Source organism: Bos mutus, chromosome 1 (assembly GCF_027580195.1).
Source record: "Bos mutus isolate GX-2022 chromosome 1, NWIPB_WYAK_1.1, whole genome shotgun sequence".
Taxonomy (NCBI): domain Eukaryota; kingdom Metazoa; phylum Chordata; class Mammalia; order Artiodactyla; family Bovidae; genus Bos; species Bos mutus.
Window position 1 is genome coordinate 18070128 of NC_091617.1, and position 15957 is coordinate 18086084.

The window sequence follows — 15957 nt, forward strand, 5'->3', positions numbered from 1 at the left end:
CCTGTAATTGGCCTCCTCTTTTGCTTTCACCAGTGACTTCCTAGCTGTCAATACAATAAAGAGTTTCATGTCCTTGCCATTTTCAAAATCTGACATTTAACATTTCCCTCTTCTTTGAAACACTCAGCTCCTTGGGTTCTCTGTTAAAATAGCTCTGGCCTCTTATTTCTGCCCTCTTTTCTTCTTCTTTAGTTCATTAGCTATTGCAGATCCCTGAAATACTCTTTTGTTGAATTCTGTCCTTGTTTTTCTTTTCTTCTCATATTTCACTATCTGTTTCTTTCATTGCATGAGCTTCAGCTATACCTTTATGAGCTAATGGAACTCCATAAACATATCATAGGCCAATTTTCTTTTAAATGCCAGACCTATTTATCCAGCCACCTTCTGGGCTTCTCCATTTAGATATTCTACAGGTGTTTTAGATGCTGAAAGACACTTGCTCCTTGGCAGAAAAGCAGTGACAGACCTAGACAGCATATTAAAAAGCAGAGATGTTACTTTGCCTACAAAGGTCCATATAGTCAAAGCTGTGGTTTTTCCAGTAGTCATGTATGGATGTGAGCTGCTGCTGCTGCTGCTAAGTTGCTTCAGTCGTGTCCGACTCTGTGCGACCCCATAGATGGTAGCCCACCAGGCTCCCCCGTCCCTGGGATTCTCCAGGCAAGAGTACTGGAGTGGGTTGCCATTGCCTTCTCCAATGCATGAAAGTGAAAAGTGAAAGTGAAGTTGCTCAGTCGTGTCCGACTCTTAGCGAGCCCATGGACTGCAGCCTACCAGGCTCCTCTGCCCATGGGATTCTCCAGGCAAGAGTACTGGAGTGGGTTGCCATTGCCTTCTCCAATGGATGTGAGAGTTGGACCATAAAGAAAGCTGAGTCCTGAAGAAGTCCTGAGTCCTGAAGATGCTTTTGAACTGTAGTGTTGGAGAAGATTCTTGAGAGTCCCTTGTTTAGCGAGGAGATCAAACCAGTCAATCCTAAAAGAAGTCAACCCTAAATATTCATTGGAAGGACTGATGAATCTAAAGCTCCAATGCTTTGGCCTCCTGATGCAAAGAGCCAACTCATTAGTAAAGACCCTGATGCTGGAAAAGACTGAAGGCAGGTAGAGAAGGGGGCAACAGAGGATGAGATGGTTGGATGGCATCACCGACTCAGTGGACATAAGTTTGAGCAAACTCCAGGAGATGGTGAAGGACAGGGAAGCCTAGCATGTTACAGTCCATGGGATAGCAAAGGGTCAGACATGACTGAGTGAACGACAGCACAGGTATCTTGAATTTAAGTTTCTCAGACTAAATTTATCTCCTTATTTCCATATACACATGTGTTTTTATTTCCTTCATCTTTGGTTCACATGGAATTCCAGGCCCAATACCCCAGAGATTGTGTTTCAATAGATCTACAGTTGAGTACCAGAATTTGCATTTTACCAGGAATCCCAGCTGACTCTTAAGCAGGTGGTCTCGGGACCAAACTTTGAAAAACTGCCCTGCGAATGAATGGTTCCAGTTTCTTCAGGACTTTCCATGTAAAGTTGTGCAGTTGAGGTGATGGGTTGTGGCTGAAATCTTACGTAAGCTCTGCTTTTCGAGCTGTATGCCTTTTATTCCTTCTTACAGTACCACCTCAAGACCCGCTTAGTCAGGTTTATAGACTTGATCCCCCATCCCCGTCACTACCCCACACCCCTAGTTCTCTCAGTATCACCAGAAGGGTCTTTAAAGTGCTAATCTGATATGCCATTAATTTTCTTAGAACTCCTCACTGATTCCTTACCATTTTCTTCTGGTTAGACTGTTAACTGCCTAACATGACACATGAAACATTTCATGACCAGGTATCTACTTAACTGGCTACCTTTATTACCTCTTCAAAGGCACTCTACAAGCCAATCATCCATGCCCACTGTCTCTCCCTTCCTCTAGTTTCCTCCATTTCTTTCTCACTTCCATACTTTGTTTATTTAGTTCCCTGTGTCTTAAACACAATTGACTTCACCTTCCTCCTAGTATGCACCTGCCTCCATGGGGTCTCGAAGAGCTGGACATGACTGGGCGACTTCACTTTCACTTTTCACTTCATGCATTGGAGAAGGAAATGGCAACCCACTCCAGTGTTCTTGCCTGGAGAATCCCAGGGACGGGGGAGCCTGGTGGGCTGCTGTCTATGAGGTCGCACAGAGTCGGACACAACTGAAGTGACTTAGCAGCAGCAACCTGTATTGATATTAAATAGAAGTGATAAATTACACTGTTGCCAGTGTTCACAGGGCCACTTCAAAGATCACAAAAAGATAATAAGTGTAGGAGCTCTTTGGTAAATACATCAGCAGCATGTGGTGCAACTGTTCATGTTGATTTAAATTAAAATATAGAAGTGTTTTGTTTTCATCTCATCTGAAAAGATGAAGTCTTCTGAAAAGATTATTCTGACTCATTTGTGTATTGAACAACTCTTCCATTGCCAAAATAATTCAGTGTTTTACATACATTGAAGTCTGACTTTATCCTCAGTTTTGGCTGCACTGGGTCTTAGTTGCTTCATCCAAACTCTTAGCTGCAACATGTGGGATCTAGTTTCCTGACCGGGGGTAGAACCTGGGCTCCCTGCATTGGGAGTGCAGAGTCTTAGCCCCTGGACCACTGGGGAAGTCCCCTGAGTTTATCTTTTTATGATTTGGTTTTCAGTAGATTTTTCTGCTCTAGCCCCTGTAATTTCCCTCATGTAGCAGCTGCCCTGCTCAGTGGCTCAGTGGTAAAAGAATCTGCCTGCCAAGCAGAAGATGTGGGTGCAGTCCCTGGGAAGAACTCCTGGAGAAGGAAATGGCAGCCCACTCCAGTATTCTTGCCTGGGAAATGCCCTGGACAGAGGAGCCTGGCTGCGTACTGTCCATAGGGTCACAAAGACTAGGACAAGACTGAGCAATTAAACAGCAACAATCAAAGCTAATCCTTTCCCCAGTTTCTTTCAACAATACGAATTGTGTTCACACGTCAGTGTCTTTTTCCCTCAGTGCCTTTCAAGTCTTTGGGTCTCCAACAAGGATTTCCAGATAAAACTATGCAGTGGTTATAATCTGACTTCGGAGGAGGGGAATCTTTGATTTGAAAGTTATCCTTTGCTAGATACATTGTTAGCCTAAGGAAATTTTCAACCTTAAAAATATTCAGAATGTTGGGATATTTTAGGACTGTGTATCTTTTATCATTCCAGTATAATTTTTTTGTTTTACTTAGTACATTGGAACATACAGTATATAACTTAAAACCTGATTTGTCTTGCACTAAGACACACTGTTTTCTTTCCCAAACCAAAATATTTCTTTATAGGCTTTTTAAAAAATGTTTTAAATTTTCAGTATTTAAATGATGAAAGATTTTCTCTCATTGAAATGAAATTTCTCTCTTTCCATCTCTTTTTATTTTCATTGAAAAAACAAACTATTACAGAAAAATCAAAATACAGGAAACAAAAAGAATTTTAAGATTTACAATCCCACATATCTACCAATAATCTCTTAATATTTTTGGTGTTTTATAAATTATTTTCTGCAGTAGAGTATGCATGTATACATGGTAAATTGTGTTTAAAAATGAAATCAGGCTATATATACCATTTATAACTGGTCTTTTAATTTAATATATCAGAAACATCTTTTTCATATTAATGGATAAAAAAGGTTGCACTGCATTGGACTGTAATTTTTATAATTGTTTCATCATGGAACGATTTTATTGGACACTAGCTCTCCAAACCCTTTCTGTAAATCAAAGTTCCTTTTACTCTAGAAATGCTGTGATTCAATTATAGTACATAGTCACAATCTTTTTTAGCATTTTTTAGTATGATTCATCAATTATTGCCTTTTTGAAAAATCTTTAGTTTGTTTAATCAAATGGCTTTCCCATCAGTTTTAATTTTTACCATTTACTACCTATAGTAGTAATTGAATTATAAATGACTTCAAATTCACTTGCTAGTAAATCTCTATTAGATGCTGCTGTAAAGCATTATATAAGGAATAGTCAACTAAAATTTCAGGAACAATGATTCAGATATATGCAAAGAAGTTGAGATATAAAACATGTTTTATAAATAGCTGCAGGACAGCTTTTATTTTGTTTTTCTTATTTGTAAGAAAATAAATCAGGCAAAACCTTAACTAGGCAGACAGCAGTTCAGGAGATAAAGGGCAGAGTTCACATAGCTATCACATTTCTTACTTTTGAACTCATAAATTTCCTTTTTCATAATGGTTTATCCTCGTTCATCCATGTATTATGAATGCCTTTTTTCTAGACTTACCTTTTGTTTAAGTAATGTGTATCTTTTTGACTTTGCCTATTTGGGGGAAAGTTTTACTTAGAAAAATGGAATAAGTAGAAGGTTACTTAGGTCAACTGGGTTATTTACAAGTTTTTATAACTTTTAATTCTTTGTGCCACTTAACAATTATAGTCTAAACATAGTATTTTTAATGTGCTAGAAAAGCAGTTTTAGCTTTTTATATTCTGTGCTACTGTGAGCTTAGTATCCTAAAGATGGATAACTTCCATTCGTATTCTTTTTCCAAATACCCTTGTACTTCATCAGTTATCTATGGACAAGCTACCCTGTCCAATTTGGTAACCTAGCCACAAGGTAGTGATTTAAATTTAAGTTAATTAAAGTTAAAAGTAAAACATAGTTCCTTGGTCATACTTGCTACATTTCACATGCCTGGTAGCCACATAAGGCTAGTGGCTATCGTACTGTATATAGCACAGAGCGAGAGCACGTCCACTGTCACAGAGAGTTCTAGTGGACCTTTCTCGTTAAAATAGGTAACTAAATTTGAGAGCAGGATTGAGTGTAGCTTGTTATTTTTTGTACCCAGTTAGTAATAAACAGTTGTTATGTAGGTGTGTTTCTCCAGTTTCCCAACTGTTACGATGAAAAAGTAAAATTCACTGAGAAAGGTTTTCTTTTTGATAAATTATTTGCAGTTTATACATCCATCATTACAAGAATTCAGTTCTACTGTGGCTTCCTTGGTTATTTGAGGTTGAGGTTTGCCTTTTAACATCAACCTTCTGAACTCTTTGCTGATTGAAATTTGCCCTTATAATTCATTTATTGGATTATAAGCTGCTTTGACTAACTGCTCAATCCTTCTCTTCGCACACCCAAAAACCTTTGTCATAAACATCTCCTAAACTGAAATATGCTGTCCACAGACCTCCTGTTGGTATATCTTTCTTTAAGGCAATGATTCTCAAAATTTGGAAAAGCAAGTTGCTGAGCCCATCGGTGTATTGGCTTAGTACAGTTTCCAATAATTCCATCTGTTTCCAAGGCAGAGATAAGCAATTCCCTGTTACTTTAAACTGTATGTTGGGTATTTGAACACGACAGACTCTTAAGTGATGTGAGGGGGAGGGGAATGGAGCACTGTTAACCACAGAACCCACTGGGCACAGAGCACAACTGATAAAATTTTCCAAGAGGTAGAAGCTTGTCCTGTTGCAGATTTAAGGAAGTAGGTGCCCCAGCTATTCATCCTCGCTTCCCACCTTCAGGCTAATCTGCCTTTCGTTAGTAAGAGCCTAGATAATCTGAGCGTCCTCCCACTGCTTTCCTGTGACTGGCAGTAGATCTAAAGGTGATCACTCTTCTTGAATCATGGCTTGGCTGCTGCTTGATCATCAAATGCAGAGGAGCCTGGTCACTTAGGGTGTCCAGCCATTACCTATGCAGAAGCAATCCAGACCTACATCATTACAGAGTCTTGGTGCAGTGTGAGAATCACTAACCAGCATGGCTGTGCTTGCCGCTGGATAAGTCACAAGTACCTGCACACTCCCAAAGGGAAAGATAAGGACTGTTGAAGAGCAGTTGCCCAATTTTCAGGCAGTAGCTGCTTCTCATTACTAGCCATTTGCTGTCAGATCTTCTGATTTTGTTTTTAAGGGAAACCAAGAAATCGAAAACTGTAAGTGAATCTAAATTTTTAAAAAACATTTATAGGCTAAACAGAACTTGCTACAGTATGGATCCAGACTTCAAGCTGTGGGCATGCCACCTCTACTTCCAGAAAAGTGAAAAGTGTTAGTCACTCAGTCATATCTGACTCTTTACGACCCCATGGACTATAGCCCACCAGGTTCCTCTGTCCATGGAATTCTTCAAACAAGAATACTGGAGTGGGTAGCCATTCCCTTTTCCAGGGAGTCTTCCTGACCCAGGGATCAAACCTGGGTCTCCTGCATTGTAGGCAGATTCTTTAGCATCTGAGCCATCAGGGAAGGCCCAACTTTTCCTCTATTCCTTTTTTCAGAAATGGAAACCTGGTCCTCAGAAACAAAGGCATAACAGCTCCTTCCTTTCCTTCTTTCTTCAATAGAGTTTAGCTGTTTGCTCCCATCTTTACAATTAACACTTACTGAAAAAGTGGAAACAGTGACAGACTTTATTTTCTTGGGCTCCACAATCACTGCGGACCGTGACTGCCACCGTGAATTAAAGACACTTGCTTCTTGGAAGAAAAGCTATGACAAACCTAGACAGCATATTAAAAAATAAAAACCAGAGACATCACTCTGCTGACAAAGGTCTATATAGTTAAAGCTATGATTTTTCCAGTAGTCATGTATGGATGTGAGAGTTGAACCATAAAGAAAGCTGAGCACCAAAGAATTGATGCTTTTGAATTGCGGTGCTGGAGAACACTTTCGAGAGTCCCTTGGACTGCAAAGATATCAAAGCAGTCAGTCCTAAAGGGAAAGCAGTCCTGAATATTTATTGGAAGAATGAAGCTCCAATACTTTGGCCACCTGATGCAAAGAGCTGACTCATTGGAAAAGACCTTGATGCTGGAAAAGATTTGAGGGCAAGAGGAGAGATGGTTGGATGGCATCATTGACTTAATGGACATGAGTTTGAGCAAGGAGATAGTCAAGGACAAGGAAGCCTGGCATGCTGCAGTTCATGGGGTCACAAATAGTCGGACATGATGGAACAACAAAGATGTACATAAACATCGCTTAATATGGGCAACACATAATCATGTAGATGCTTGTTCTCCCATTCCTAGCAACCAGGGTAAGATCATCACAAGAAGAAACACCTTAACTCTTGGAAAACTCTTTATGCTGGGCAAATGTGAGCCTCCATAAAAAAAGATTTTGAAGCAGTACTGTGAATTGTTGCACAAATGTTGGTTATGTCTGGAGGCAGTGTGCTTAAAATTTCTTCACAGCCTGTTAACCTGAAACTTGAATCATAACTAAATTATCTTGCTTTACTTTAAAATTAAGAAAGAATACACAAACCCACCATTTGGAAAACCAATACTGCCAGTTCTCTAATTTTTTATTTTTTTATTTTGAAGCTGTAGTAAAAGTTAAAATGCTTACTCCCTTAGAGCTTTCCAGTCTCCTGCTGATATGATAACAGGTATTACAGCTTTACATCCAACAGTTGGTTGTATTATATTTGCTCAACCTATGGAATACCAAATTATATGAAGCCAGTCCTTTGACTGAGAAATGAAATATAGCAGTCACATTCAGAAGGAAGACTAATTGCAGAGTAAATATGCATATGGCAGTCAGATGATAGGAGTCGAGAACCTGTGAAAATAAGGCATGTAACATCAGTGTAGTCGGCTGAGAGATGGTACTGTTTGATAGGACCAGCTGGGGAACCAGCAGGAAAAGATTGCTTTGCTTCTCTAATTACCACCAACCCATAAATAAGATCTTCAAGAGGCTAAAAGGGAAAAGCAGAAGGTGATGGGACATGTCGTAAAACTTAAGTGTTTGGGGTTCTGTGGCTGTTTTTTAGTGCCATTTGGAGTATCATCTTGTGAGAGGACAAACTGTTACTACAATAAACATATTAAATATATGCATGGAAACATCTTCATTTTAAAAGGGTGACAATGATAAGCAAACGAGAAGGTCTACATTTGAGTGGCTTTTGCCCTTTATGGCTTTAACCAAGTTTTCTTAAAGCAAATTGATCCTAGAAAGGAACTTAAAGAATAGAAATGGGGATAGCATGGCAGATGGGTTAGTGGGAGGGTTTTCAAAGTATGTGAGAATGGTATAACAGAATCAGAAATGGAAGTGGGGAAAGATGTTATAAAGAAAACTATTGAATAGAAACAGCTTAATTTTTTAAAATACCTCTGTTCATGCAGAAATGTCCACCTAAATAAATTTCCAAAATATTGTCAATTATGGTTGCCAAGTAAGGTCTTGGTTCTCTACTAATCAGGAACTCAAGACCCAAAGTTACGTAGCCATCTGTGTGATAAGTTTTAAAGTTTTCCTAATACTTAGGATGTCAGTTTGCCTGGAAAATCCCATGGACAGAGGAGCCTGGTAGGCTGCAGTCCATGGGGTTGCTAAGAGTCGGACACATCTAAGCGACTTCACTTTCACTTTTCACTTTCATGCATTGGAGAAGGAAATGGCAACCCACTCCAGTGTTCTTGCCTGGAGAATCCCAGGGATGGGGGAGCCTGGTGGGCTGCCATCTATGGGGTTGCACAGAGTCGGACACGACTGAAACGACTTAGCAGCAGCAGCAGGTTGTCAATTATATTGGTCCTCAGTTTTATTAGGAAGTTGTAGTACAGTTTTTGTGAAACTGGTTTGGAAATTACTTGTAACTCAGTTTCTGAAAAGTACCAACTCATTTAATTGCATTTAGATTCATTTCCTTTGAAAAGCTTCTGAAGAAACAAATTAGTGCTCAGAGCTATTAACACTTGTAAATGCAATTAAAATTTATAAAGTCAATTGGAAAACTCACTGGGATCTCTGATAATAACAGTGGTTGTTTCTCTTATAGTAATTCAAACTGATGAGGTGAAAAAAACAAAATCACTTCAGGAGTTTATAAAATGACACATATATTGTTGATACAAATTGAGAGGGCTAAATTTTTAGTGAGCTAAAGAAGATATAGATACAGATCTGGATGAATGAGCTACAGTTTACATAAAACAGCCTTGTATATTCACAGTATGTATATTTATAATAAAAATAAGTAATTGAGTACAAGTTCCTGATTTTATTTGGCAGATTGAATGATGCCACTGGAATGCATCTCTATATATCAGTGCCACTCATCAGTTCTTGGGATTAATGTCATATTAAACCAAATGTAGGAGTAACTTCACTGGAAGATGTCTTTAATTAACTTCTGTGTGTGTGTGTGTTCGCTCAGTCATATCCAACTCTTTGTAACCCCATGGACTATAACACACAAGGCTTCTCTGTCCATGGGATTTCCCAGGCAAGAATACTGGAGCGGGTTGCCATTTCCTCCTCCTGGGGATCTTCCCAACCCAGGAATTGAACTTGGGTCTCCCGCATTGGCAGGCGAATTCTTTACCACTGTGCCACCTGGGAAGCCCAGTTAACTTCTGAGAGCCTGCAAAACTGCACAGCCTAGTTACCTTGCAGATGGGCAAAACTTCATTGCAGTAGACCTCAAATAATAATTGGTAATAAGTTTTAGGTTTGCTTTTTAAATACAATTTTAATTTTCCTTTATTCATGTAATGACTTTTTCTTGAGTACTTGCTATGTGCTAGGCACTATGATAATAAGGATGTACATAATACAGATGGTGCTCTTTCTCACAGAATTTACATTTAGCAGGAGATAAAGGCCAGTGAACAAGCAATTTTAAAATCTGGTGCCATTAGCTAAGATGTAACTGGTTAGAAAAGGCTTCTTAGAGGAAGGAAGAACTAGAGAGGGGATGGTGATGAAGACCCAAATAACGTAGTGGGAGTGGTAATGGAGTGAAGGAATATTAAATATGCTAGATTTTAGGGTGAAGAAGTCTAGCAAGGTGGACAGTAAAACATCTGGGATGGGGAGCAAGGAGGAACTGTCAAAGAGGACACCCAGATTTCTTCCTTGAGCAGTTGGGTGTGCCAGACTCAGGAGGGGGATTGGGTGTGGGTGCAAGAATGGAGGAAGAGGCAGGGTGAATGTAAGGAGCAGTTGGGACCTCTAGGGGCATGGCAGCCTGCCCCAGTATCCTTGCCTGGAGCATTCCATGGACAGAGGAGCCTGGCAGGCTCCAGTCCATGAGATCACAGAGTTGGACATGACTGAGCGAATAAGCACATGAGACATCTAAGTAGAAATACTCCCACATTCAGAACTCTTCCTGTCATGACATTTTTTTTGTCTTTTATAGGGGATTTTTCACTTGAGTGTCTGAATCTGAAATGCACATTTACATATTTTCATAGTAAATTGAATATTGTTGTTCTCTGACTTGCTTTTCATCTCAGCTGATTACCAGTATGCATATAATTATGTGTTTACTGGGCTCCAAACATTCATTTGGGTGGGGATTTAAGTAAAACTTAAAATATTATTTCTGGAGAACAAAAAGTTCTATTACATAAATTACTGAGAAGAAAGATTGGATTAAAAAAAATCATTAACTTTAAAAGCCCACATTATTCTTCAAATAAACATTTATTATATTGACTTATTAAAGCTCTGGGGCACATTGGGAAATTTGTTGTTTCATTTTTTTGTCTTTTTTTTTAATACAACTTCTGAACATTCCAAATAAATTTTTAAAACCAAAAAAAAAACTAGCAGCAAAGAATAATGACTTTCTTTTGGCTTCCCAGGTGGCACCAGTGGTAAAGAACCCACCTGCCAATGCAAGAGACATAAGAGACATGGGTTCAATCTCTGGGTCGGGAAGATCCCCAGGAGGAGAGCATGGCAACCCACTCTTGTATTCTTGCCCGAAGAATCCCATGGACAGAGTAGCCTGACAGGCTATGGTCCTTGGGGTCACAAAGAGGCAGACACGACTGAAGCAACTTAGCGTGAACGCACATAGCCTAGTTTAGAATCCTTTTTATACACAGAAGGATTTCCTTTCATATATAGTAAGGGAGGGAGAAGGCAATGGCACCCGACTCCAGTACTCTTGCCTGGAAAATCCCATGGACGGAGGAGGAGAAATAGAATTTACAAGGTTTGGATTCAGCTAACCCATGGCTACATAGATTAGTGCTGTGGCAGTGGACTGAGAATGAGCCCATTTATGGTTTCAGGGATTGGCCAGCTATCTGTTGGCAGTGAGCCCTAAGAGAGTAAGAAAGCTCTTTAAAGAATTTCCCAAAGCTAGTAAAATAAGCGAGCTTCAGGTTCTCTCTGCCTAGCAATCAGTATTAGAATCAAACAGCAGAATGGAAGTATTTATTTTATCTGTAATTGATACTAACTACCTTTTTGTCTTACTTATATTAAAACATACATAATATTATAAAATACTTTTAATGGTTTCTTTCTAATCAAGATTTGTGCACTTCCTTTTTATGTTAAGGTTTCGAAGGCATACACAGTGTTGTCAAATAGAGCTTTGAAGTTTTGTGCTTGAATATTTTAATTTTGCAGGAAATTTGACCTAACTAGACAATAACTGGTAAAAAGTATATACACACACAATTGCAGCACAGGCACCAAAGGGGTAAATAAAATGTGTATGCAGTTGTTTTAAGTTTGGTTTTTACACTCAGTGGAAGAAACAAGACTGAGATAGTTGAGTTTACCTGGTGAGGCACGTCTACTTAATTAGACTGTTAGTATTTAAGAGGGGTACCCCCATAGCTTACTTGTGAGGGAACTGACAGCCCAGTTAGTACTGGTTTTGGCAGGACCCACTATTGGCTGATGTGATGTTTTAGAACAAGTTAGAATTTGTGAGTATTTTGCACCTGATTTAATACTGTTAAAATACAAATACATCACTATCTTAGTATTGGCCAGGGTTTGCAAGTCAGTGAATAAAATTATTACAACTTCAGCTTTTAAAACAAGGGATGAATACGGAATGTAATGTTTTCTGATGAGTCAGTTAAAACTTCTTTTTTAAACTAACACCTGAGTGGCTCTCAGCTTCCTGTTTTCAAAGCTAAGCAGTTTAGACTGGTTAATTCTTGCAGGCGTTAATTTTCCATTCCACATCCCATGTTCACCTTCAATATGAAAGCACTGCTGTTTTATTTTAAATGGTTTGAACTTACAAAAATGTATCAATGTATTCTATATTTCAAAGTATGTTGTATATTTGAAAATGTATTCTCTCTTTTAAAAAACAATAGAGATAGCATACTTGAGCTCTACTAAAAAGCTGGAAATGTAAATGTGTAAGATTTTCCATGATTTGTGGTACGTAATGAACATTTGTGAGTTGAAGAATTATATTGGCTATTGTATCTTGGTAGATTAAATTTGTTGCTCTGAGAATAAGAATTGTGTGTAGTGCATTTCTTCTAGAGATAAAATTATCTTGATAAAGTTTTAGTAAGTATTAAACATGTAAAAACATTTTAGATGTTTTTATTTTCTTACTTGAAAAAGTCGAGACAGTTCATTGACTTTTTGAGGCTTTTATTAATGTATATTTTTCTGATTCTGGTTTATCTTTCCCCAGTAAAAATATAAGTTAATTTTAAATCATGATTTACTATGTTTTTTTGTTAGGGAAAAAATTGTGAAGCATTTCTCTTATTAAACCTATAACAAAAATTTTTACAAATGTGTAACTTCAGGAGAGCTAGTGAAGAAAGCTTTATAATGTACAGGTCAAGATTCTGTAAGTATAGATTGCTGGTTCAGTGGTATTTTTTAATATTATGCAATAACATGCCTCTGGACTGAGGTTGAAATTGAATCATTAAGTCCTTAAGAAAGGCTTTGCTATTCATAAGAATTTAATATTTCTGCTATTCAGAATTTATTGAATATATAGTTAAACTGAAGCATAAATTATTAGGCTATATCATTATTGTAATATATACATGTATATTATTAATATTAATATTCTTTAGCATTTTTCCACTAATTTGCAAATTAATCAGTGACTCGGTATTTTACTAAGATTTGTATTTTTTAATGCAGCTTATAAAAAACAAAATTGTGTCAAGTCTTACTTCTTTTTTTTTCTTTAGGAATACCAAAATCTGATCTCCTGCACACCAAATCGTTAAGGGGCCATAAAGACTGCTTTGAAAAATATCATTTGATTGCAAACCAGGATTGTCCTCGATCTAAGCTTTCAAAAAGTACTTATGAAGAAGTTAAAACTATTTTGAGTAAGAAGATAAATTGGATTGTACAATATGCACAAAATAAGGATCTGGATTCAGACTCCGAATGTTCTAAAACCCCCCAGCATCACCTGTTTAACTTCAGGCATAAGCCAGATAAAAAGTTACTCCCACAGTTTGACTCTCCAGTACCAAAGTACTCTGCAAAGTGGATAGAAGGAAATGCAGGTGGCCTCTCAAACTGTACACAGCGAATGTTGGAGCAGAAGGAGAACACAAACTTTGGGCTTGCTGTGTTACAAGATTCGGGTGCCACTTTATGCCATAATAGTGTACTGTGGCCTCATAGTCACAACCGGGAACAGAAAAAGGAAAAGACAATCTCTGGTCCAGAGGCTCATGTCCAGACCCAGCATCCACATTACAGCAGAGAGGAATGTAAGTATAGGGAAAAGGGGTAAAGACTGGAGTTCTTTTGGTTCTTTTTTATTTTTTTAATGTTTTATATATGTGATGTGTCAAGAATTTTGCTGTGGAAGTACAGATTTGATTAATTTAGCATTTAAATGACAGGTTCACCCTAGCAAAAATGCCATCATTTCTTTGGAATATTCCTTAGTATGTCCTCAAACCACTGGAATTCTTCAGTCCCATCATTTGTTTTGCCATTTCAAATGATTAACAGAACGGAATCAACAGATTGGGAATTAGAAAGTTCAGGGTTCATATAGTTTAGAAGCAGAGCCTCCACCATTGACAAACACACACTGTTATGTTGCTAATCCCTACAAGACTAATTGGGGCTGGTATTTCAAAAGCAGAAATCTGACATTTTACCAAAGGCTAAAGGTAACGTGGGCACCTGGAAAAAGTGACTCATTCAGTCTGCATCTATTTCTTCAAAAACACACAGGAGCGGAGTTAATTTTAATTACCTTAGAATCAAGTGATCTTAGGGCTAGAAGGGCCCTTGGGTATATTTTTATATAACTCCTTGATTCTACATCTGAGTTATCTCCAGTTGACGGTGCTCCCCTGATGGCTCAGTGGTAAAGAGTCGCCTGCCAATTCAGGAGACGAAGTCAGTTCCTGGGATGGGAAGATCCCCTAGAGTAGGAAATGGCAACCTACTCCAGTATTCTTGGCTGGAGAATTCCATGGACAGAAGAACCTGGTGGGTTGCAGTCTATCGGGTCACAAAAGAGTCAGACACAACTTAGTGACTTAACAACATATAGCTAGATAAATTGATTTTCAAACTGTTTTCATAGTACGTTAGTCTTTTTCAAGCTACACATCATGAAGCGTGTGGCGCTTTAGCAAAGTCAACTCAATGGGTAGTAACTAGCCCTTTTTAAAAACTGAAACAGCATGAGAAATATCAGAACCCACTGGACCTAATGCTAAGAATTTTCAGTGAACCTTTTATTTCAGGTGGAAATAGACCAGTTGTGAAATAGACTGGTTGTGAATTGTGGGCAGAATTTGAAAACCCAGCACTTTAGGAGTTAATGAATGAATCCTAGGGTCCTGTTAAATGTCATGTTCAGAAATAAGTGCAGATACTTTTTTTAAATAGGATGTTGTGTTGATGGTGTAGATAACTTATTTTCCCAGGTTGTCATGGTAGTAATGAATGTATTTTCATGTTTCAGTGAATTCGATGACTCTTGGTGAGGTAAAGCAACTGAATGCAGAGCTCCAACAGCAAATACAGGGTAAAGACTCATGTCAGTACTTTTTACATGTGCCAGTTTTGATACAGAAAATCCCTTATTAGCATTATTTGCATTTAAATTTAGAAATGATCCTCTTAGAGTTTCCAGAGCAAAAAGAATTTTTCTTAGTCTTCTCTGTGACCTGCTGGTGAAGTAGATTCTTCTTTTTCTGGTGAAAACAGAGACTACAACTTAAATCTCTTACTAACATGTTTTTACTACCTACTGTTGTACAAGGCACTGCACAGGTGTGCTCCTTAGCAGATTTTTAAGGCAGGTGGTATTGGCCCCCTTTTTTTTTTTGTTATTATTAACTCTTCCAAACACAAACGTAGTCAGAATAATGTAGTGAAACCCTCTTTCCCAATTTCAGCTAGCTAATTTTCCTTCTTCTCTACTTGTACCCATTTTCCTTCCCCTACCCCCACCTCCAGCATGGATTATTTTGGAACAAATTCCAGACAATATTTTATTTTGTTGTCCATAAATGTAATAGTTTAGAATTTTCTCTAAAAGATAACATTCTTTTTTAGGCAATCACAACCTCATCTTTTTAAAAACAGAACAGTAGTTTGTTAACATCATTCAAGTATGATGCTAATACAGTTAACAGTGTTCAAATTCCCCATTGTCTTTTTTTCTTTTTCCCCTACAATTAATTCCCATTTAGGTGAGGAAACTGCACTTCAGAAACCTTAAGTTGCTTACAGTTGCTTCAGTTGCTTACAGAGATCTTGCATTCAGTAAGCAACAGATTATGGATTCTAATTCCTGTCCTTTTAACTCCAAAGGTAGTGGTTTTTCTTGACCACACAGCCTCTCAGGATAATAACATAATAATAGCAACTTACATTTATCAAGTACTTATCCTGTGACAAGTACTTTACAAGTATGATCTTATTTAATCTTCACAGTAACCCTATGAGGTGCTTACTTTCATTACTGAGGTTATTCCATAAGAGGAAATTAAAACATAGTTTAAGTTACTTGCCTGAGACACGTAAGAGTCAGAACAAAAATTCAAAAATTCAGGTAGTCTGATTCCAGAGACTCTTAGAGGAGGTTCCAGACCTGGGTACTAACAGGCACTTTACTGTCCATAAATCATATTAGAAATTCATTGAACCTGTATATTCCATGTGAGGAAAGGA

General features: G+C 38.1%; 1 protein-coding gene across 3 annotated transcripts in view; it reads left to right on the plus strand.

The window, feature by feature from the left end:
• The window catches only part of C1H21orf91 (chromosome 1 C21orf91 homolog), a 33643-nt gene that overhangs the window by 12593 nt on the left and 5093 nt on the right, over positions 1-15957 (plus strand). For 2 of the 3 annotated variants that reach the window (XM_070367525.1, XM_070367522.1), the window contains exons 3-4: positions 12990-13526; positions 14744-14806. In XM_070367525.1, coding sequence (XP_070223626.1) covers positions 12990-13526; positions 14744-14806 — 600 coding nt within the window. The remainder of the gene's footprint in view (positions 1-12989; positions 13527-14743; positions 14807-15957) is intronic. The other variant, XM_070367530.1, reaches the window with a different exon arrangement.